We start from the raw sequence: 24,042 nt of genomic DNA on the forward strand, positions 1-24,042 counted from the left end.
ATTTAGCACTGGATAAAAATGGAAAAGAAAGGTATTTAACTGGTATAAAGGAAGCGATTTAACAGAGGACTTAGAGGAGTATAGAAAGTGTAGAGGGGTAAAGAATGAAAAGAAAGAGCATCAGAAAATGTTGGTGGGCAAGATTAGGTGGAATCCCAAGATATTCTACAAATATATTAAGAGGGAGAGAATAACCAGGGAATGGGTCAGGGCCATTAGGGACCAAGGAGGCAATCTGTGCATGGAGCTGAAAAATATTGTTTGAGTGTTACATGAATACTTCACATCTGTCTTTACTTGGGAGAAGGAGGACATAGGTACAGAATTTAAGAAGATGATGACAATGAGGAGGTTTATAAAGGGAGTGAGAAAGTGGTGGAAGTTTTGGTGGATTTAAAAGTGGACAAATGTTGAAGATAGTGGATGTGATGCCAATCAAGCAGGCTGCTTTGTTCTGATTTGGAGATGCCGGTGTTGGACTGGGGTGTAACAAAGTTAAAAATCACACAACACCAGGTTATAGTCCAACAGGTTTAATTGGAAGCACTAGCTTTCAGAGCACCGTTCCTTCATCAACCACCTAATGAAGGAGCGTCGCTCCAAAAGCTAGTGTGCTTCCAATTAAACCTGTTGGACTATAACCTGGTGTTGTGTGATTTTTGCTTTGTTCTGGATTGTAACAAGCTTCTTGTGTGTTGTTGGAGCTGCAATCATCCAGGCATGTGGGGAATATTCCATCACACCCCTGGTTTGTGTCCCCTTAGTGTTGTTGCTCCTGGCATGTGTACCCTTCAGATTGTTACTCCCTGTTCAAGAGCATTTGCTCCATTTTTTGAAGTATGATTCATTTTCCTTCATATTACCTCCTGGCCAGGTTGAGGAGATGAAGAGACTGTATGAGATCAAAGTAGAACAGCTTGTGCAGTGTTCGTGTGGCGAAGTTACTGTGAAAGACAGCAGGTTTTGGAGCCTACCTGTGCCAGTGATAGAGACCCAGTGTGGCAAAGATTTTACGCTGGTAGGTAGAACTCATCCTTTTGTGTTTGATATAACGAAGAGATTCAGACTGAACAGTGGCTAATGTTATTCAGTCTGGACAATGTACCAGAGTTCTCATTCAAGGTAAAGCTGGGGTAAGGATACTCACCGAAGGTCAATTGAAAGAGCCAATAATCATAGAGAAATAATGTGAGATTAAAGAGGCCAGGACCAGTGAGAAGTGACCCAGAGACTGCATTCAGGTTTGACAGGCTACGCCCTGAGGAATGGAAAGTCAGAGAGATGCTTTAATAGTGTAGCAGGCAGTATTAAACATAAGCATTGAAACTGTGTGAATGGGTGAGCTAGGCTCAGCAAGATAGGATTATAAAGCCTCACAAAAAGCATTTAAAGAGTGAGCTTTCAAGAAGTTTACAAAATACTTTGCAGATTTGAGAAAGAACATGGAACACTATAGCATAGTACAGGCCCTTCGGCCCCTGATGTTAGATTAGATTTCTTACAGTGTAGAAACAGGCCCTTCGGCCCAACAAGTCCACACCGACCCGCTGAAGCGCAACCCACCCAGTCCCAGTCCCCTACGTTTACCCCTGCCCCTAACACTACGGGCAATTTAGTATGGCCAATTCACCTAACCCACACATCTTTGGACTGTGGGTGGAAACCGGAGCACCTGGAGGAAACCCACACAGACACGGGAAGAATGTGCAAATTCCACACTGTCAGTCGCCTGAGGGCAAATTGAACCCAGGTCTCTAGCGCTGTGAGGCAGCAGTGCTAACCACTGTGCCACTGTGCTGACCTTTTATTCCACCCTAAGATCAAGCTAACCTACATACCCTTCATTTTACTATCATCCATGTGCCTATCCAAGAGTCGCTTGAATGTCCCTCATGTATCTGACTCTACTGCCACTGCTGGCAGTGCATTCCACTCACCCATCACTCTCTGTGTAAAGAATCTATCGCTGATATTTCCCCTAAATCTTCCTCCAATCACCTTAAAATTATGACCTCTCGTGATATACATTTCCACCATGGGAAAAAAGTCTCTGGCTATCCACTCTATCTGGGCCTCTCATCATCTTGTACACCTCTATCAAGTCACCTCTCATCCTTCTTCGTTCCAGTGAGAAAAGCCCCAGCTCCCCCAACCCTTCTTCATAAGACATGCCCTCCAATCCAGGCAGCATTCTGGTAAATCTCCTCTGCACCCTCTCTAAAGCTTCCACATATTTTGTTATGGACTAGGCCAGACCTGTCAAAACATTTTTAAACAGGTAGCCCAGACCGTAACTTTGCTATTTGTTTGGCTAGGTGTATAGTGGATATTCCCGGAGTAAATTAGCTGGGTCGACTGTCAAGTTTTAAACAAACAAAATTTATTTACAAACTTATGGAATGAAATACAAAGAACAGAAAACAGAATGCTGGATAACTTATCCTATCCAAATCCGATTTAATGACGCTGTTCTGAAAATACGCACAACAGCCCCAATACACACATCCCTTAGCACAAACAGTAAACAATGACACAGGCAACTAACAGTTCGAAATCAAAAAGGCAGAAGGACAGAGAAAAGGCTTCCAATTTACCCTGTGACTCTGACTCAATTCACTCCCGAACTGAACTGAACTACACAGCTTAGCGAGCTGGCCACGCCGCCTTGATGATAGCAGTTTTTCAACAGACCTTTCAAGCTTTTGGCCTGAAGCACTCTCTGTTCGAGTAAACAGAAAGGGCCCAATGAACCATTCAGACTTCAGACATAATGGAGCCTGGCCAATTAACCCTTCTCTGAAAAAACATTCAAGGGCAAAGTAACCTGTACCAGACCAGCCTTGTGACACTGTCCTATAATGAAGAAACCAGAACTGAAAACAATATTCCAAGTGTGGTCTAACCGGGACTCGATAGAGCTGCAGCATAACCTTGCAGCTCTTAAACTCAATCCCCCCGTTAATGAAAGCCAACACACCATATGTCTACTTAACTATCCTATCAACTGGGGTGGCAACTTTGAGGGATCTATGGACATGGACCCCAAGATCCCTCTGTTCCTCCACACTGCCAAGAATCCTGCCTTTAACCCTGTATTCTGCATTCAAATTCGACCTTCCAAAGTGTATCACTTCACACTTTTCCAGGTTGAATTCCACCTGACACTTATCAGCCCAGCTCTGCATCCTGTCAATGTCCAGATGCAACCTACAACAGCCCTCCACACTATCCACCAACCTTGGTGTCATCGACAAATGTACTAACCCACCCTTCCACTTCCTCATCCAAGTCATTTACCAAAATCACAAAGACCAGAGGTCCCAGAACCAATCCCTACAGAACACCACTGGTCACCAAGCTGCAGGCTTAGAATACTTTCCATCACATTCCTTCTATGGGCCAGCCAATTCTGTACCCAGACAGCCATATTTCCCTGTATCCCATGCCTTCATACTTTCTGAATGAGCCTACATGGGGAACTTTATCAAACGCCTTGCGAAAATTCATGTACACCACAACCACTGCTCAACCTTCATCAATGTATTTTGTCACATCCTCAAAGAATTCAATAAGGTTTGTGAGGCAAGACCTGCCCCTCATAAAACCATGCTGATTATCTCAATTCAAACTATGGTTTGCCAAGTAATCATAAATCCTGTCTCTCAGAATCCTCTCCAATACTTTGCCCACCACAGACGTAAATCTGACTGGTCTGTAATTCCCAGGTTTATCTCTGTTCCCTTTCTTGAATAAGGGAATAACATTTACCACCATCCAGTCATCTGGCACCACTCCAGTGGACAGCGAGGATGCAAAGATCATCACCAAAGGTGCAGCAATCTCTTCCCTCACTTCCTGGAGTAACCTAGGGTATATCCCGCCTGGTCCAGGGGACTTATCTGTCTTCATGTTTTTCAAAATATTCAGCACATCCTCCTTCCTAACATCAGCCTGTTTCACGCTGTCATCAGAAATGCCAAGGTCCCTTTCAGTAGTGAATACTGAAGCAAAGCATTCATTAAAGACCTCCCCTACCTCCTCCAACTCCAGGCCTAAGTTTCTTCCACTATCCCTGATCAGCCCTACTCTCACTGGTGGCCATCCTCCTGTTCCTTACATAAGTGTAGAATGTCTTAGGGTTTTCCTTAATTCTATCTGCTAAAGCTTTCTCATGCCCCCTTCTAGCTCTCCTAAGTCCATTCTTCAGTTCCTTCCTGGCTGCCTTGTAACTCTGTAGAGCCCTGTCTGATCCTTGCCTCCTCAACTTTAAGTAAGCTTCCTTCTTCCTTGTGACTAGATATTCCACATCTCTTTGTCACCCAAGGTTCTTTCAGCCTACCAACCCTTCCTTGCCTCAGTGGGACAAACCTGTCCAGCACTATCAGCAAGTGCTCCCGAAACAAACTCCACATCTCTGTTGTCCATTTTCCTAAGAACATCTAACCTAGGTGCCCCAGATCCTGCCTAATAGCATTGTAATTCCCCCTCCCACAATTAAATAGTTTCCCATACCATGTGCTCCTATCCCTCTCCATGAGTATAGCAAAGGTCATGGAGTTGTGATCACTACCACGGAAATGCTCTCCCATCGAGAGATCTGACACCTGACCTGGTTTGTTGCCAAGCACCAAATCCAATATGGCCTCCCCTCTCGTTGGCCTATCTGCACATTGCATCAGGAACCCTTGACTAAAACTGCTGACAAAAACTGCTCCATCCAAACTATTTGAACTAAATAGGTTCCAAAAAGTATTAGGGAAGCTAAAGTCACCCATGACAACAACCCTGTTAACTTCTACACATTTCCAAACTCTGCATCCCAATCTGCTCCTTCGTATCTGTGTTGCAATATTGCATTTCCTGAACCCCAAAGTCAATAAGCTACTTATAGGTTTTCTCAGCCACCCTAGTGGGCTATAGTTTTTTTATACAGCTTGTGGCGTGTAGCTTTCCCAGCTGCCCTGAAACCAATAGATTTCCCAGCCACCATGTCAGCCTATAGATTTCCCAGCTGCCCTGAAACCAATAGGTTTCCCAGGCACCATGTCAGCCTATAGATTTCCCAGCTGCCCTGTGGCCTATAGCTTACTCAGGAGAAAGTGAGGGCTGCAGATACTGGAGACAGAGTTGAAAAGAGTGGCACTGGAAAACCACAGCAGATCAGGAAGCATCCGAGGAACAGGAGAGTTGACGTTTCGGGCATTAGTCTTTCATCAGGAAAGTGGAGGGGGAAGGGGGCTGAGGGATAAATAGGAGGATGGGGATATGGCCGGGGTGAAGGTAGCACCTTAGGTACTGCCTGACCAGCTGTGCTTTTCCAACCCCACACTTTTCGACTACAGCTTTCCCAGCTGCCCTGGTAGCCTATAGCTTTCTCAGCCACCTTGACCGCCTATGGATTTCTCAGCTGCCCTAATGACTTATAGCTTTCCCAGTTGCCCTGAAGCCTGTGGATTTTCCAGCCACCCTGATAGACCTTAGATTTCTCAGCACCCCCCCCCCCCACCCAACCGAAGAACTGTTGCTTTCCCAGCTGCCTTGGTCAGAATGTATTCAAAGCCCTCACATTTCCACTACTTTGTAACTTGCTAACATTTATTGTGGAGCTAGGGCAGGGGAGGTGGGGGGAGGGGGGTGGAGGTATCCTGAGGTGGTTACAATCTGATGTTTATCTGTAAGGTGGTGGGACAGGGAGTAGGTTACCCCTGGTGGAGTGGATGGTTGCAGGCTGATGTTTACCCAAGGGAGGGATGAGGGAATATATCTTTGAGGCAGGCACAGGCTGACAATGTACACCAGGGGTTAGGGCAGGAGGGAGGGAGGGTATTCATGTTTGTATTTCCCTTGGTAACTGCTGTGTTTGCTTCCACAGGAAGATGGCTTGACGCAGTTTTTCTCTCCCCAGTCCGTGAGGAGCAATAGCAGATGCCCAAACCATGATTGCAAGATGAAACATTCAGTGCAAAAGGTACACCAACAAAAACCTGCATTTGTAGAGCACCCTTAACACAGTGACATGTTCCAGGCTGCTGCACAGGAGTGTTAAAAAATTAAATTTGTTGGCACGCCATGAGCTGAGGATGTTGGATGAGGCTAAACAGGAGGGAAATGAGGTGGAGGAACAGAGGGGGTGTAGGGAGGGAATTCCAGAGCTTGACACCCAATGGAGGAGGGAGGTTCACAAGGCCAGAGTTAGAGGGGCAATGATATATCAGGGATAGAGGAACTGGACAAGACTACAGAGAGGCAGAGGATGGATTAGAAAACAATGGGAAGACATTACTTGACCAGGAGCTAGTACAGGCCAGTGAGAACAGGGTAGATAACAGGATGGGAATTGAGTAGAAATAAAATACAGGGAGCAGAGTATTGGATAGACTCACTTGAATGTGGGATTTGGGTTTGGCTTGGAACAGTAGGGTCTGTGAGTGATGGTTTCACAGTCAATCTTTGGGGGACACGAATGGGAGCAGGAGGGGAAGGCTTTGCGCGTGATTCTCTGCCCGTGATTAGACCAATAACAATGGAACCAAGTGAGAACAATAAGCCCAACACCTCCCCCGCAACAACATCCTTGAGCTGGGTGACAGTGGGGAAATAGGGCTGCTCTGAGAACTGGTAGTGGTTTAACCTGAGAGTTGAAAATGTGTTGCTGGAAAAGCGCAGCAGGTCAGGCAGCATCCAGGGAACAGGAGAATCGACGTTTCGGGCATAAGCCCTTCTTCAGGAATGAGGAAAGTGTGTCCAGCAGGCTAAGATAAAAGGTAGGGAGGAGGGACTTGGGGGAGGGGCGTTGGAAATGCGATAGGTGGATAGAGGTCAAGGTGAGGGTGATAGGTCAGAGTGGGGTGGGGGCGGAGAGGTCAGGAAGAAGATTGCAGGTTAGGAAGGCGGTGCTGAGTTCGAGGGATTTGACTGAGACAAGGTGGGGGGAGGGGAAATGAGGAAACTGGTGAAATCCGAGTTCATCCCTTGTGGTTGGAGGGTTCCTAGGCGGAAGATGAGGCGCTCTTCCTCCAACCGTCATGTTGTTGTGGTCTGGCGATGGAGGAGTCCAAAGACCTGCATATCCTTGGTGGAGTGGGAGGGGGAGTTGAAGTGTTGAGCCACAGGGTGGTTGGGTTGGTTGGTCCGGATGTCCCAGAGGTGTTCTCTGAAATGCTCCACAAGTAGGAGGCCTGTCTCCCCAATATAGAGGAGGCCACATCGGGTGCAGAGGATGCAATAGATGATGTGTGTGGAGGTGCAGGTGAATTTGTGGCAGATATGGAAGTTTCCTTTGGGGCTTTGGAGGGAGGTGAGGGGGGAGGTGTGGGCACAAGTCTTGCACCTCCTGCGGTTGCAGGGGAAGGTGACGGGAGTGGAAGTTGGGTTGGTGGGGGGTGTCGATCTGACGAGGGAGTCACGGAGGGAGTGGTCTTTACGGAATGCTGATAGGGGAGGGGAGGGAAATGTATCCTTGGTGGTGTGGTCCGTTTGGAGGTGGCGGAAATGACGGCGGATGATACGCTGTGCATGGAGATTGGTGGGGTAGTAGGCGAGGATCAGTGGGATTCTGTCCTGGTGGCGGTTGGAGGGGCGGAGCTCAAGGGCGGAGGGTCGGGAAGTGGAAGAGATGCGGTGGAGGGCATCGCCGACCACGTCGGGGGGGAAATTGCGGTCCTTGAAGAAGGAGGCCATCTGGGTTGTGTGGATTTGGAACTGGTCCTCCTGGGAGCAGATGCGGCGGAGACGAAGGAATTGGGAGAATGGGATGGCGTTTTTACACGGGGCAGGGTGGGAGGAGGTGTAGTCCAGGTACCTGTGGGAGTCGGTCGGTTTGTAGTAGATGTCCGTGTTGATTCGGTCGCCTGAGATGGAAATAGAAAGGTCGAGGAAGGGGAGGGAGGAATCTGAGACTGTCCAGGTGAATTTGAGGTCGGGGTGGAAGGTGTTGGTGAAGTGGATGAACTGTTCAACCTCCTCGTGGGAGCACGAGGCGGCGCCGATACAGTCATCAATGTAGCGGAGGAAAAGGTGGGGGGTGGGGCCAGTGTAGTTGCGGAAGATGGACTGTTCCACATATCCTACGAAGAGGCAGGCATAGCTGGGGCCCATGCGGGTGCCCATGGCTACTCCTTTCGTTTGGAGGAAGTGGGAGGATTGGAAAGAGAAGTTGTTCAGGGTGAGGACCAGTTCAGTCAGTCGAAGGAGGGTGTCAGTGGAAGGGTACTGGTTGGTACGGCGGGAAAGGAAGAAGCGGAGGGCTTTGAGTCCTTCGTGATGGGGGATGGAGGTGTACAGGGACTGGATGTCCATGGTGAAGATAAGGCGTTGGGGACCGGGGAAGCGAAAATCATGGAGGAGGTGGAGGGCATGGGTGGTGTCCCGAACGTAGGTGGGGAGTTCTTGGACTAAGGGGGACAGGACCGTGTCGAGGTATGCAGAGATGAGTTCGGTGGGGCAGGAGCAGGCTGAGACAATGGGTCGGCCGGGGCAGTCAGGTTTGTGGATTTTGGGCAGGAGGTAGAAGCGGGCGGTGCGGGGTTGTGGGACTATGAGGGCCCCAGCTATGCCTGCCTCTTCGTAGGATATGTGGAACAGTCCATCTTCCGCAACTACACTGGCCCCACCCCCCACCTTTTCCTCCGCTACATCGATGACTGTATCGGCGCCGCCTCGTGCTCCCACGAGGAGGTTGAACAGTTCATCCACTTCACCAACACCTTCCACCCCGACCTCAAATTCACCTCGACAGTCTCAGATTCCTCCCTCCCCTTCCTCGACCTTTCTATTTCTATCTCAGGCGACCGAATCAACACGGACATCTACTACAAACCGACCGACTCCCACAGCTACCTGGACTACACCTCCTCCCACCCTGCCCCCTGTAAAAACGCCATCCCATTCTCCCAATTCCTTCATCTCCGCCGCATCTGCTCCCAGGAGGACCAGTTCCAAATCCACACAACCCAGATGGCCTCCTTCTTCAATGACCGCAATTTCCCCCCCGACGTGGTCGGCGATGCCCTCCACCGCATCTCTTCCACTTCCCGCTCCTCCGCCCTTGAGCTCCGCCCCTCCAACCGCCACCAGGACAGAATCCCACTGATCCTCGCCTACTACCCCACCAATCTCCATGTACAGCGTATCATCCGCCGTCATTTCCGCCACCTCCAAACGGACCACACCACCAAGGATACATTTCCCTCCCCTCCCCTATCAGCATTCCGTAAAGACCACTCCCTCCGTGACTCCCTCGTCAGATCGACACCCCCCACCAACCCAACTTCCACTCCCGTCACCTTCCCCTGCAACCGCAGGAGGTGCAAGACTTGTGCCCACACCTCCCCCCTCACCTACCTCCAAAGCCCCAAAGGAAACTTCCATATCTGCCACAAATTCACCTGCACCTCCACACACATCATCTATTGCATCCTCTGCACCCGATGTGGCCTCCTCTATATTGGGGAGACAGGCCTCCTACTTGTGGAGCATTTCAGAGAACACCTCTGGGACATCCGGACCAACCAACCCAACCACCCTGTGGCTCAACACTTCAACTCCCCCTCCCACTCCACCAAGGATATGCAGGTCTTTGGACTCCTCCATCGCCAGACCACAACAACATGACGGTTGGAGGAAGAGCGCCTCATCTTCCGCCTAGGAACCCTCCAACCACAAGGGATGAACTCGGATTTCACCAGTTTCCTCATTTCCCCTCCCCCCACCTTGTCTCAGTCAAATCCCTCGAACTCAGCACCGCCTTCCTAACCTGCAATCTTCTTCCTGACCTCTCCGCCCCCACCCCACTCTGACCTATCACCCTCACCTTGACCTCTATCCACCTATCGCATTTCCAACGCCCCTCCCCCAAGTCCCTCCTCTCTACCTTTTATCTTAGCCTGCTGGACACACTTTCCTCATTCCTGAAGAAGGGCTTATGCCCGAAACGTCGATTCTCCTGTTCCCTGGATGCTGCCTGACCTGTTGCGCTTTTCCAGCAACACATTTTCAGCTCTGATCTCCAGCAGCTGCAGACCTCACTTCCTCCTTTAACCTGAGGGTCACTATGCCTCAGGTGAGGTGAGAGGTTGAGAATGAGAGTCCTTCTTGGTAACCTTAGCCAGTGTGAGAATTGAACCCACGCTGTTGGCATCACAGTGTCACAAACAGGGCGGCACACAGGGTGACATGATGATTCAGTAGTTAGCATTATTGCCTCACAGTGCAAGGGATCCAGGTTCGATTCCACTCTCTAATGACTGTCTGTGTGGAGTTTGCACATTCTCCCTGTGTCTGTGTGGGCTACCTCTGGATGCACTGGTTTCCTCCCACAGTCCAAAGATGTTCAGGCTGGGTGGATTGGCCATGCTAAATTGCCCATAGTGTCCAGGGATGTGCAGGCTAGGTGGATTGGCCATGCTAAATTGCCCACATAGAACATAGAACATAGAACATAGAAGAATACAGCGCAGTACAGGCCCTTCGGCCCTCGATGTTGCGCCGATCCAAGCCCACCTAACCTACACTAGCCCACTATCCTCCATATGCCTATCCAATGCCCGCTTAAATGCCCATAATGAGGGAGAGTCCACCACTGCTACTGGCAGGGCATTCCATGAACTCACGACTCGCTGAGTAAAGAACCTACCCCTAACATCTGTCCTATACCTACCCCCCCTTAATTTAAAGCTATGCCCCCTTGTAATAGCTGACTCCATACGTGGAAAAAGATTCTCACTGTCGACCCTATCTAAACCCCTAATCATCTTATACACCTCTATCAAGTCACCCCTAAACCTTCTTTTCTCCAATGAAAACAACCCCAAGTGCCTCAGCCTTTCCTCATACGATCTTCCTACCATACCAGGCAACATCCTGGTAAACCTCCTCTGCACCCGTTCCAGTACTCCAGATGTGGCCGCACCAGAGTCTTATACAACTGCAACATGACCTCAGTACTCCGGAACTCAATTCCTCTACCAATAAAAGCCAGTACGCCATATGCCTTCTTCACCGCACTATTTACCTGGGTGGCAACTTTCAAAGATTTGTGTACATGGACACCAAGATCCCTCTGCTCATTCACACTACCAAGTATCCGACCGTTAGCCCAGTACCCCATCTTTTTATTACTCTTACCAAAGTGAATCACCTCACACTTAGCTACATTGAACTCCATTTGCCACCTTTCTGCACAGTTCTGCAGCTTATCTATATCCCGCTGTAACCTGACACATCCTTCCTCACTGTCAACAACTCCTCCGACTTTCGTATCATCCGCAAACTTACTCACCCAACCTTCTAACCCCTCCTCCAGGTCATTTATAAAAATGACAAACAACAATGGTCCCAAAACAGATCCTTGCGGAACACCGCTAGTGACGGCACTCCAAGATGAACCTTTGCCATCAACTACTACCCTCTGTCTTCTTCCAGCCAGCCAACTCCTAATCCAAACCTCCAACTCACCCTCAATGCCATACCTCCATATTTTTTGCAGTAGTCTACCATGGGGAACCTTATCAAACGCCTTACTAAAATCCATATACACCACATCTACTGCTTTCCCCTCGTCCACCTCCTTAGTCACCTTCTCAAAGAATTCAATAAGGTTTGTGAGGCACGACCTGCCCTTCACAAAACCATGCTGACTATCCTTGATCACATTATTCCTATCCAGATGTTCATAAATCCTATCCCTTACAATTCTCTCTAAGGTTTTGCCCACAACAGAAGTGAGACTCACCGGCCTATAGTTACTAGGGTTATCCCTACTCCCCTTCTTGAACAAGGGAACCACATTTGCTAGCCTCCAATCTTCTGGCACTACTCCTGTAGACAACGAGGACATAAAAATCAAGGCCAATGGCTCTGCAATCTCGTCCCTTGCTTCCCAGAGAATCCTAGGATAAATGCCATCAGGCCCAGGAGACTTATCTATTTTCAACCTTTCCAGAATTTCCAACACCTCTTCTCTACATATCTCAAAGCCATCCATTCTACTTAATTATGACTCAGTACTCACATTGACAACAATGTCCTGTTCCTGATTGAATACTGACGAAAAGTATTCATTCAGTGTCTCCCCAATCTCTTCAGCCTCCACACGCAACTTCCCACTACTATCCTTGACTGAACCTATTCCTACCCTAGTCATTCTTTTATTCCTGACATACCTATAGAAAGCCTTAGGGTTTTCCCTAATCCTACCAACTAAGGACCTTTCATGACCCCTCCTTGCTGCTCTTAGCTCTCTCTTCAGGTCCTTCCTGGCTACCTTATAACTCTCAATCGCCCCAATTGAACCTTCACGCCTCATCTTTACATAGGCCGCCCTCTTCCATTTAACAAGGGATTCCAATTCCTTATTAAACTACGGCTCCCTCACACGACCCTTTCCTCCCTGCCTGACGGGCACATACTTATCCAGGACACTCAATAGTTGCTCCTTGAACAAGCTCCACATATCAATTACACCCTTGCCTTGAAGCTTACTTTTCCAGGCCACACATCCTAAGTCATGCCTCACAGCATCATAATTTCCCTGCCCCCATCTATAACTCTTGCCCTGTAGTGCACACTTATCCCTCTCCATCACTAGAGTAAAGGTCACCGAATTGTGGTCACTGTCCCCAAAGTGCTCACCTACCTCTAATTCTAACACCTGGCCTGGTTCGTTACCCAGAACCAAATCCAGTATGGCCTCACCTCTTGTTGGCCTATCTACATATTGTGTCAGGAAACCTTCCTGCACACATTGGACAAACACTGACCCATCTAACGAACTTGAGCTATAGCTTTCCCAATCAATATCAGGAAAGTTAAAGTCCCCCATAACAACCACCCTATTACTTTCACTCTTCTCTTGAATCATCCTCGCAATCCTTTCTTCTACGTTTCTGGGACTATTAGGAGGCCTGTAAAAAACTCCTAACAGGGTGAGCTCACCTTTCCTATTCCTAACCTCAGCCCAAACTACCTCAGATGGCGAGTCTTCATCCATCGTCCTTTCCACAGCTGTAATACTATCTTTGACAAGCAATGCCACATGTGTCCAGGGATATGCAGGCTAGGTGGATTGGCCATGCTAAATTGCCCATAGTGTCCAGGGATGTGCAGGCTAGGTGGATTGGCCATGCTAAATTGCCCATAGTGTCCCGGGATGTGCAGGCTAGGTGAATTGGCCATGCTAAGTTGCCCACATGTGTCCAGGGATATGCAGGCTAGGTGGATTGACCATGCTAAATTACCCATAGTGTCCAGGGATGTGCAGGCTAGGTGGATTGGCCATGCTAAATTACCCACATGTGTCCAGGGATATGCAGGCTAGGTGGATTGGCCATGCTAAGTTGCCCACATGTGTCCAGGGATGTGCAGGCTAGGTGAATTGGCCATGCTAAGTTGCCCACATGTGTCCAGGGATATGCAGGCTAGGTGGATTGACCATGCTAAATTACCCACATATGTCCAGGGATATGCAGGCTAGGTGGATTGGCCATGCTAAATTGCCCATAGTGTCCAGGGATATGCAGGCTAGGTGGACTGGCCATGCTAAATTGCCCATAGTGTCCCGCGATGTGCAGGCTAGGTGGATTGGCCATGCTAGATTGCCCACATATGTCCAGGGATATGCAGGCTAGGTGGATTGGCCATGCTAAATTGCCCATAGTGTCCAGGGATATGCAGGCTAGGTGGACTGGCCATGCTAAATTGCCCATAGTGTCCAGGGATGTGCAGGCTAGGTGGATTGGCCATGCTAGATTGCCCACATGTGTCCAGGGATATGCAGGCTAGGTGGACTGGCCATGCTAAATTGCCCATAGTGTCCAGGGATATGCAGGCTAGGTGGATTGGCCATGCTAAATTGCCCATAGTGTCCAGGGATGTGAGGCTAGGTGGATTGGCCATGCTAAATTGCCCATAGTGTCCAGGGATGTGAGGCTAGGTGGATTGGCCATGCTAAATTGCCCATAGTGTCCCAGGATGTGCAGGCTAGGTGGATTGGCCATGGGAAATAAACGGTTGCAAGGATAGGGTAGGGAGGTGGATCTGGGTGGGATGCTCTTCGGAGGCTCAGGGTGGACTTGCTGGGCCTGCTTTCACACTGTTGGGATTCTATGATTCTACAATGGGCCATCTGGTCAACTGACCTAACTGCCTCCATACCTGAAAAGTGGAAACAATATTTATCAGAGAGGAGGGGGACTTAGACATTGAAAATTTATGGGTGTAGAGCTGAGAGAGATGATGCTGAAGATCAGGATGATGAAAAATGGGAGAAAAGATACACACTTCGCGATCAGGCTACTGTTGGGGGGGTGGGGGGTTGCAAACTTCCAGGGAAGTTACAGACACAGTTAGGGCCATGCTGCAGGCTCTGCCCAGAGATTTGTGCTCAGGTCTCACAGGGTGACCTTCTGACCCAGAGACAAGAGGCACCATCCACTGAGTCACAGCTGAAATAAATAGCTCACTGACAGTGCCCATGAATTTATACACTGGGGAATTTACTCAGAGCTGAGATTAAGGTGGATAATTACAACAGTAAACCCAGAGGAGAGAGAACACGATGAATTAATGTTTGAAATCTCCAAGGATGAGAAGTCATTGGTGTAGGATGGTTAGAGGACAGCAGTGAAGGTATCTCAGTGAGAAATTAAAGCACAGAGCTTCGGTAAGTGATTGAGGCGGAGGATTTCAAATGACGGAGGTGGAACAAGATCAGTTTCTTAAGGGAGGAGACATTGCTCGAGCTGAAAGGTAAGATTTGATGATAAAGAATGATGGTCCTCCGAGAAGTACTGGATGGCTGAGGCAGGAGGTGAGTTATAGAGAGTGGGTTATTATGAGTTGATCTACTAACAGAGCCCAGTGCTGGAATGGATGGAGCGTGGGAAGATTTAGAGTGAACCCCAAGGCCCATGTATGGCAGTGACTTTAGGAATCAGAAGTGTTCACATATTGGTAAAAACAATGACTGCAGATGCTGGAAACCAGATTCTGGATTAGTGCTGCTGGAAGAGCACAGCAATTCAGGCAGCATCCGAGGACAGGCAAAATCGACGTTTCGGGCAAAAGCCCTTCATCAGGAATAAAGGCAGAGAGACTGAAGCGTGGAGAGATAAGCTAGAGGAGGGTGGGGGTGGGGATAGAGTAGCATAGAGTACAATAGGTCAGTGGGGAAGGAGATGAAGGTGATAGGTCAGGGAGGAGAGGGTGGAGTGGTTAGGTGGAAAAGGAGCTGGGCAGGTCGGACAAGTCCAGACACGTCAGGGGATCGTATTGCTGGAGGTTAGAAACTAGGATGAGGTGGGGGAAGGGAAAATGAGGAAACTGTTGAAATCCACATTGATGCCCTGGGGTTGAAGTGTTCCGAGGCGGAAGATGAGGCGTTCTTCTTCCATGCGTCTGGTGGTGAGGGAGCGGCGGTGGAGGAGGCCCAGGACCTCCATATCCTCGGCAGAGTGGGAGGGGGAGTTGAAATGTTGAGCCACAGGGCGATTTGGTTGGTTGGTGCGGGTCGCATAAACCAAATCATCCGCCGACATTTCCGCCACCTCCAAACAGACCCCACCACCAGGCATATATTTCCCTCCCCACCCCTTTCTGCCTTCCGCAAAGACCGTTCCCTCCGTGACTACCTGGTCAGGTCCACGCCCCCCTACGACCCACCCTCCCATCCTGGCACTTTCCCCTGCCACCGCAGGAACTGTAAAACCTGTGCCCACACCTCCTCCCTCACCTCCATCCAAGGCCCTAAAGGAGCCTTCCACATCCATCAAAGTTTTACCTGCACATCCACTAATATCATTTATTGTATCCGTTGCTCCCGATGCGGTCTCCTCTACATTGGGGAGACTGGGCGCCTCCTAGCAGAGCGCTTTAGGGAACATCTCCGAGACACCCGCACCAACCAACCAAATTGCCCCGTGGCTCAACATTTCAACTCCCCCTCCCACTCTGCCGAGGATATGGAGGTGCTGGGCCTCCTTCACCGCCGCTCCCTCACCACCAGACGCATGGAAGAAGAACGCCTCATCTTCCGCCTCGGAACACTTCAACCCCAGGGCATCAATGTGGACTTCAACAGTTTCCTCATTTCCCCTTCCCCCACCTCATCCTAGTTTCTAACCTCCAGCAATACGATCCCCTGACGTGTCTGGACTTGTCCGACCTGCCTAGCTCCTTTTCCACCTATCCACTCCACCCTCTCCTCCCTGACCTATCACCTTCATCTCCTTCCGCACTGACCTATTGTACTCTATGCTACTCTATCCCCACCCCCACCCTCCTCTAGCTTATCTCTCCACGCTTCAGTCTCTCTGCCTTTATTCCTGATGAAGAGCTTTTGCCCGAAACGTCGATTTTGCCTCTCCTCGGGTGTTCACATATTGCCCACCGTGCATGAATCAGCAGAGTACAGCTGTACAGCTCAAAGGAACAGTTGGCTGTAATTGTTGCTGAGAGAACAGGAGGAGCCAATTAAAACTATTGCTCACTAGGATGCAGGACTGAGCCTTTAAGGGATTTATGGAGAACAGGTTAGACACTCAATCTACTCTCTTACACTGAAAGCGGACAAAGGGGGCGCAGTGGTAGTCTGGCGCACTGACCTCTACATCGCTGAAGCCAAACGCCAACTCGAGGACACCTCTTCCTACTGCCCCCTTGACCATGACCCCACCCCCCATCACCAAACCATCATCTCCCAGACCATACAGAACCTCATCACCTCAGGAGATCTCCCACCCACAGCTTCCAACCTCATAGTCCGGGAACCCTGCACTGCCCAGTTCTACCTCCTTCCCAAGATCCACAAGCCTGACCACCCTGGCCGACCCATTGTCTCAGCATGCTCCTGCCCCACTGAACTCATCTCTACCTACCTTGACACTGTCCTACCCCCCCTAGTCCAGGAACTCCCCACATACGTTCGAGACACCACCCACGCCCTCCACCTCCTCCAAGACTTCCGTTTCCCCGGCCCCCAACGCCTCATCTTCACCATGGATATCCAATCCCTCTACACCTCCATCCGCCATGACCAGGGCCTCCAAGCCCTCCGACCTATTGTACTCTATGCTACTCTATCCCCACCTCCACACCCCTCTAGCTTATCTCTCCACGCTTCAGGCTCTCTACCTTTATTCCTGATGAAGGGCTTTTGCCCGAAACGTCGATTTTGCCTGTCCTCGGATGCTGCCTGAATTGCTGTGCTCTTCCAGCACCACTGATCCAGAATCCCAAACCAATGATCACAAGGACTGCAGAGAGACACTGCCTTCTCCCCTGGCAACTCCTGTCCAAGTACAGTCTCAGCCCAATACAGTGTATACCAAGGTGTGGGCAGTTTCAGGGCAAGGAAGATAGTAAAGAAGGCAGAGCCAAGGATGGACAGAGCATCTGGCAGCTGAGCTTCAAGCATTGCAGACTGAGGTAAGGCACATTCTCTGCACACTGATTCGAGACAGGGTTGCATCCAATCAGAGTGAATACACCAATGAGAACAAGCCCACAGACAGGCTACATGATGGAGAGGTGATGGAGGCAAGTTAATATTGATGTTGAATCTAACCCCATGCTGTGTCTGTCCTGGGAGTGTTTGATGTGGAGATTGCCAAGAAAGCTTCCCACTCAGTTTAAAAGAGTAGGCGGAGATTTACTCTATGTCTGACCTTGTGCTTTATCTGTCCTGGAAGGTACAGTGTAAAGGAAGCTTCACTCTGTACCTACCTGTGCTGTCCATGTCCAGGGAATGTTTGACGGGGAGGAATGTCCAGTTAGCTTTACTTTCCATTTAAAAGAGTAGAGAGTGCTTTACTCGTATCTCCCCATCCTGGGAGTGTTCAATGGGGACAGTGTTGGGGGAGAACCTAGAAGTGCCAGTGATGCTAATTGGAGGAATGTTTGAAGGGGGTTAGTGTTTGTGAACTGCAGGCTGTCTTGTTATTTCTAATATTTCCACTAGATTAGATTAGATTCTCTACAGTATGGAAACAGGCCCTTTGACCCAACCAGTCCACATCGACCCTACAAAGAGTAACCCACCCAGACCCAATCCCCATATTTACCCTGACTGATGCACCTAACACTATGGGCAATTTAGCATGGCCAATTCACCTGACCTGCACATCTTTGGACTGTGGGAGGAAACCGGAGCACCTGGAGGAAACCCATGCAGACACGGAGAGAATGTGCAAACTTCACACAGACAGTCGCCCGAGGCAGGAATTGAACCAGGCTCCCTGGTGCTGTGAGGCAGCAGTGCTAACCACTGAGCCACCGTGCCATCGTAGCTAGGTCCTTCTGCCCTACACAACTCCTAACACAGTGCTTTGGTTCCTGCTTTTAGAGTTTCAAGCTCATCTCGGTCCCTGAGGTTCTGAACCTGCACCTGAATCGATTCTGTGCTCTGTCAGTTCGACATGGTTTCACCACGAAGATGTACAACTCAGTGACATTTCCCCAAACCCTAAACCTCAAGTTGTTTCCAGTCTCAGAAAGAAGCCAGACATGTGGAAATGGCCAGGTAAGCTCTTGGTATATTATATTAGAAACCTATCGCCAGTATCTGGTCAGATAATCTGTTAGTATAGTGCCTCAGTTCTCCTGACTACATTTTCAACTCACTAATGTCCTTCAGGGAGGGAAATCTGCCATCCTTTCCAGGTCTGGTCGACATGTGAATCCAGCTCCACAGCAATGTGGTTGCCCTTTGAAATGGCATAGCAAGCCACCAGGTTGTATAAATTGCCACAAAGTCCCAAAGAATGAAACTGGACGGCTCACCTGGCATCGACCTCTGCACTGGAACAGGCAACAGCAGAAACAGCCCTGTCGACACTGCACAGTCCTCCTTACTAACACTGGGGGCTAGTGCCGACATTGGGAGAGCTGTCTCACAAACTCATCAAACAACAATCTGACATAATCATACTCATGGAATCATACCTTACAGAAAACATCCCAGACACCACCATCACCATCTGCTTATTAGATTAGATTAGATTTTAGATTACATTACAGTGTGGAAACAGGCCCTTCGGCCCAACAAGTCCACACCGACCCGCCGAAGCGCAACCCACCCATACCCCTACATTTACCCCTTACCTAACACTACGGGGAATTTAGCATGGCCAATTCACCTGACCTGCACATCTTTGGACTGTGGGAGGAAACCGGAGTACCCGGAGGAAACCCACGCAGACACGGGGAGAACGTGCAAACTCCACACAGTCAGTCGCCTGAGGCGGGAATTGAACCCGGGTCTTTCTGGCGCTGTGAGGCAGCAGTGCTAACCACTGTGCCACCGTGCTGTCCCACAGGCAGGATAGACCCAGCAGAGGTGGTGGCACAGTGGGATACAGTTGTGAGGGAGTTGCCCTGGGAGTCCATGAAGTCTTATGGCTTCAGGTTAAACATGGGCAAGGAAGCCTGCCGCATTCTGTCCTCTCTCAGCTGATGAATCGGTACTCGTCCATGTTGAACAACATTTAGAGGAAGCACTGAGGTTGGAAACAGTGCAAAACATGCACATGCTGGGGGATTTCAATATCCACCACTGAGGGTGGCTTGGCAGCAGCACCACTGTTCAAGCTGGTTAGGTCCTAAAGGACATGGCTCCTAGACTGGGCCTGCAGCAGATGGAGAGGGAAACAACAAGAGGGAAGAACATACCTGACCTCACCTGACCTATCCTGAGGGCACTCGGAATCGGTTCAGGTGCAAGTTCAGAACCTCAGGGCCGAGATGAGCTTGAAACCATGACAGTATCAGCAAGCGTGACCACCGCACAGTCCTTGTGGCAATGAAGTCCCGCCTCCACACCGAGAATAAACTCCATCGTTATTACTATGCTAAATGGGACAGACTTTGAACAGATCTAGCAACTCAAGTCTGGGCATCCATGAGGTGCTGTGGGCCATCAACAGCAGCAGAATTGTATTCCAGCACAATATGGCCTGGCATATTCCATGTTCAACAATTACCATCAAGACAGGGAGAGGTCAATGGAGAGTGCAGGAGGTCATGCCATGAGCAGCACTAGGCATACATGAAAATGAGGTGTCAACCTGATGAAGCTAGCAAATAGGACTATTTGCATGTCAAACAGCATAAGCATCTACGCATCCCACAACTAACAGATCAGATTTAAGCTCTGCAGACCTGCCAAATCCAGTTGTGAATGATGGTGGACAATTAACAACTCAGTGGAGGAGAAGGTTTCACAAATATCCCCATCCTCAATGATGGAAGAGCCCTGCACATCAGTGCAAAAAATAAGGCTGAAGTATTTGCAGTGGGTGATCCATCTCGGCCTCCTGCAGTGGTCCCCAGCATTACACATACCAATCTTCTGCCAACTTGATTCATTCTTTTGATATCAAGGAATAGTTGGAGACGCTGGATACTGCAAAGGGTATAGGCTCTGATAACATTCTGGCAATAGCACTGAAGACTTGTGCTCCAGAATTTGCTGCTCCCCAAACCAAGCTCTTTCTGTACAGTGACAACACTAGCAGCCACCTGACAATGTGGAAAATTGCTCAGACATGTCCTATACATAAAAACAGGAGAAATCCAACTTGTCCAAATACCACCCAGTTTGGTTTCTGCCAGGGCCCCAAAGCTCCTGGCCTCATTACAGCCTTGGTTCAAACATGGTCAAAAGAACTGAATTCCATGGGTGAGGTGAGAGTGAGGTGAGACCTTGACATCAAGATTCTCTGGCATACACTGGAAGCCATGGGTATCGGGGGTAAACAGTCCTCTGGATGGAGTCATACCTGGGACTTAGGAAGATGGTTTTGGTTGTGAGAGGTCAGTCATCTCAGCTCCAGGACATCTCTGTAGGAGTTCCTCAGGGGTAGTATCTGCGGCCCAGCGCCTTCAGCTGCTTCATCAATGACATTTCCTCCACCATAAGGTCAGATTTGGGGATGTTCACCAATGATTGCACAAGTTAAGCACCATTTACAGCTCCTCAGATACTAAAGTAGTTCATGTCCAAATGCAGCAAGATCTGGACATGTGCTGAAAATGTGTTGCTGGAAAAGCACAGCAGGTCAGGCAGCATCCAGGGAGCAGGAGAATCGACGTTTCTTCAGATCTGGACATGTGGCAAGTAACACTCCTGTCACACAAATGCCAGGCAATGATCATCTTCAACAAGAGACAATCTAACCACTGCCCCTTGACATTCAATGGTGTTATCATCACTGAGTTTTCCATACCAACATCCCAGGAGTTAGTACTGACCAGAAACTCAATTAGATTCACCATATATGTACAGTGGCTCCAAGAGCAGGTCAAAGGCTGGGAATACACGGAATACTCCCCTCTTGCCTGGACGGGTGCAGCTCCAAAAGCTCTCATGCTTGACACCATCCAAGACAAAGCAGCTTACCTGATTGGTACTACATCCACAAGCATCCACTCCCTCCAACATCAAAGCTCAGTAGCAGCATTGTGTACTATCTGCACTGCAGAAATTTATCAAAGATCCTTAGATGGCTCCTTCAAAACCCACAATCACTTCCATCTCGAATGACAAGGCAGCATATACATGAGAATGCCATCGCCTGCAGGTGCCTCTCCAAACCCCTCACCATCCTGACTTGGAAATATATTGCCGCTCCTTCACTGTTGCTGGGTCAAAATCCTGGAACTGCCTTTCTAAGGGTATTGTGGGTGTACCTACACCACATGGACTGTAGTGGTTCAAGAGGGCAGCTCTCCACCACTTTCTCTTGGGCATCAAATGCTGGCCCAGCCAATGATGCACATGAGCCAAGCGTAAATAAAGAAAAGGCATTCTGGACTCTCTTGGTTTTTACACTGATTTTATTTCAGTCAGTGTTGGGATAATGAAAACCCATCCTATTTCAGTCAGTATTGGGATAATGGAAACCCATCCTATTTCAGACAGTGTTGGGATAATGGAAACCCATCCTATTTCAGTCAGTGTTGGGATAATAGAAACCCCTCCTATTTCAGTCAGTATTGGGATAATGGAAACCCATCCTATTTCAGTCAATGTTGGGATAATGGAAACCCATCCTATTTCAGTCAGTGTTGGGATAATGGAAACCCATCCTATTTCAGTCAGTGTTGGGATAATGGAAACCCATCCTATTTCAGTCAGTATTGGGATAATGGAAATCCATCCTATTTCAGTCAGTGTTGGGATAATGGAAACCCATCCCATTTCAGTCAGTATTGGGATAATGGAAACCCATCCTATTTCAGTCAGTATTGGGATAATGGAAACCCATCCTATTTCAGTCAGTGTTGGGATAATGGAAACCCATCCTATTTCAGTCAGTGTTGGGATAATGGAAACCCATCCTATTTCAGTCAATATTGGGATAATGGAAACCCATCCTATTTCAGTCAGTATTGGGATAATGGAAACCCATCCTATTTCAGTCAGTGTTGGGATAATGGAAACCCATCCCATTTCAGTCAATGTTGGGATAATGGAAACCCATCCTATTTCAGTCAATATTGGGATAATGGAAACCCATCCTATTTCAGTCGGTATTGGGATAATGGAAACCCATCCTATTTCAGTCAGTATTCGGAATGGAAATCCATCCTATTTCAGTCAGTATTCGTATAATGGAAATCCATCCTATTTCAGTCAGTATTGGGATAATGGAAACCCATCCTATTTCAGTCAGTATTCGGAATGGAAATCCATCCTATTATTTATTTATTGTTGTTTATTATTTGCCCCTTTGTTTATGCACTTTTCAGAAATCTGCTTATGTATGTGTTTTTTCATCTCCCTCTGGTGGTTGAGGGTCTAAAATTCAATTTGAACAGTGTGACTTTCCTCTTTATCATCCTCTGTTGAACTCGTTGTGTCTCATTTGGTGCTCCATTTTACACTTCATCCCACCTTAGCTGTGATTATTCCTTTAATCAATGCTTCCCTCCTTATTATCCCCGATGCATCCTGTTTGAGAATGCTGTGCTCACAGGAACATACTGCTGTCATTCCTGACCCTCCTTAAGCCACACACCATCCTCTAAAAAGCTTATCTGTTCCCTCCATTTATCTGGGAGAAAGTGAGGACTGCAGATGCTGAAGATCAGAGCTGAAAATGTGTTGCTGGAAAAGCACAGCAGGTCAGGCAGCATCCAAGGAACAGGAGAATCGACGTTTCGGCATAAGCTTTTCTTCATTCCTGAAGAAGGGCTCATGCCCGAAACGTCGATTCTCCTGTTCCTTGGATGCTGCCTGACCTGCTGCGCCTTTCCAGCAACACATTTTGAGCCCTCCATTTATCTGCCTTATTCACTAGGCTTGCTAGAGGTTTTTTGTTTATCACTGATCTCTGAAAAAACCTGTTCTCTGTTTTGCAGCCTGTATTTTCTCTGACTTTCAAACTTGTTAGCAAACTTCCAGCCTTTGGTCCTCTTCCTTCTGAATCTTTACCTGGTTTTGCATGTGTCCCGTTCTGCATTACTTTCCAACAGCACAACCAGACTACTTTGGAGAGATATTGGTTGCAGCCTTGGTGAGGTTAAACCTGCCTAGTTTGTAGAGGTCCCAACTCCCCTGAAACTGAAGACTAGTTGGAGAAGGGGATGCACGTGGGCTGCTTGGACCTTCCAGACTGCCTGGTGCTCATCCATTTCCTCTCTGGGTGCATTCATTTCCACCACTCCCTGGAGTGTGGCATCAATGTGACTGAACCTCACAATGTCCAGCAGTCAGTCCAGCTGCTGCTCCAGCTCAGATAGCCAGGGACTCAGCTCTTTTAGCTGAGGACATTTCTTGCTTGTCTTCTTATCCAGGAGAAGAATCCTGGAGGTCCCCTGTGGAACAGAACAGTCATTCAACTGTACCCCACAGTCCCTTTCCTCATGTAGCTCCACACTAAACTTAATATAGAAATAAACCGAAGACTTTAAAACTGAAAATTCAAACATTACAAAGTTGCATTTTAAAACTGTATTCATTATTCTCGTGAGGACTTACCTCAGCATCTATCCTCAGGACTTATCTTAGTTCTCACAAATTTTTTTGTTCCATCTCTGCACTTACTC

The 24,042-nt window shown here is 48.6% G+C and overlaps 1 protein-coding gene across 1 annotated transcript in view; it reads left to right on the plus strand.

Moving 5' to 3' along the window:
* Window positions 1-24,042, plus strand: part of usp18 (ubiquitin specific peptidase 18) — an 80,995-nt gene that overhangs the window by 33,672 nt on the left and 23,281 nt on the right. Inside the window, exons 7-9 of the mRNA XM_043716262.2 lie at window positions 875-1,018; window positions 5,873-5,968; window positions 18,338-18,514. Of these exons, the coding sequence (XP_043572197.2) occupies window positions 875-1,018; window positions 5,873-5,968; window positions 18,338-18,514 (417 nt within the window). The remainder of the gene's footprint in view (window positions 1-874; window positions 1,019-5,872; window positions 5,969-18,337; window positions 18,515-24,042) is intronic.

This window comes from Chiloscyllium plagiosum, unplaced genomic scaffold (assembly GCF_037043375.1).
Source record: "Chiloscyllium plagiosum isolate Xiang-an unplaced genomic scaffold, Cpla_swu_hap1 HiC_scaffold_19, whole genome shotgun sequence".
Lineage (NCBI taxonomy): Eukaryota > Metazoa > Chordata > Chondrichthyes > Orectolobiformes > Hemiscylliidae > Chiloscyllium > Chiloscyllium plagiosum.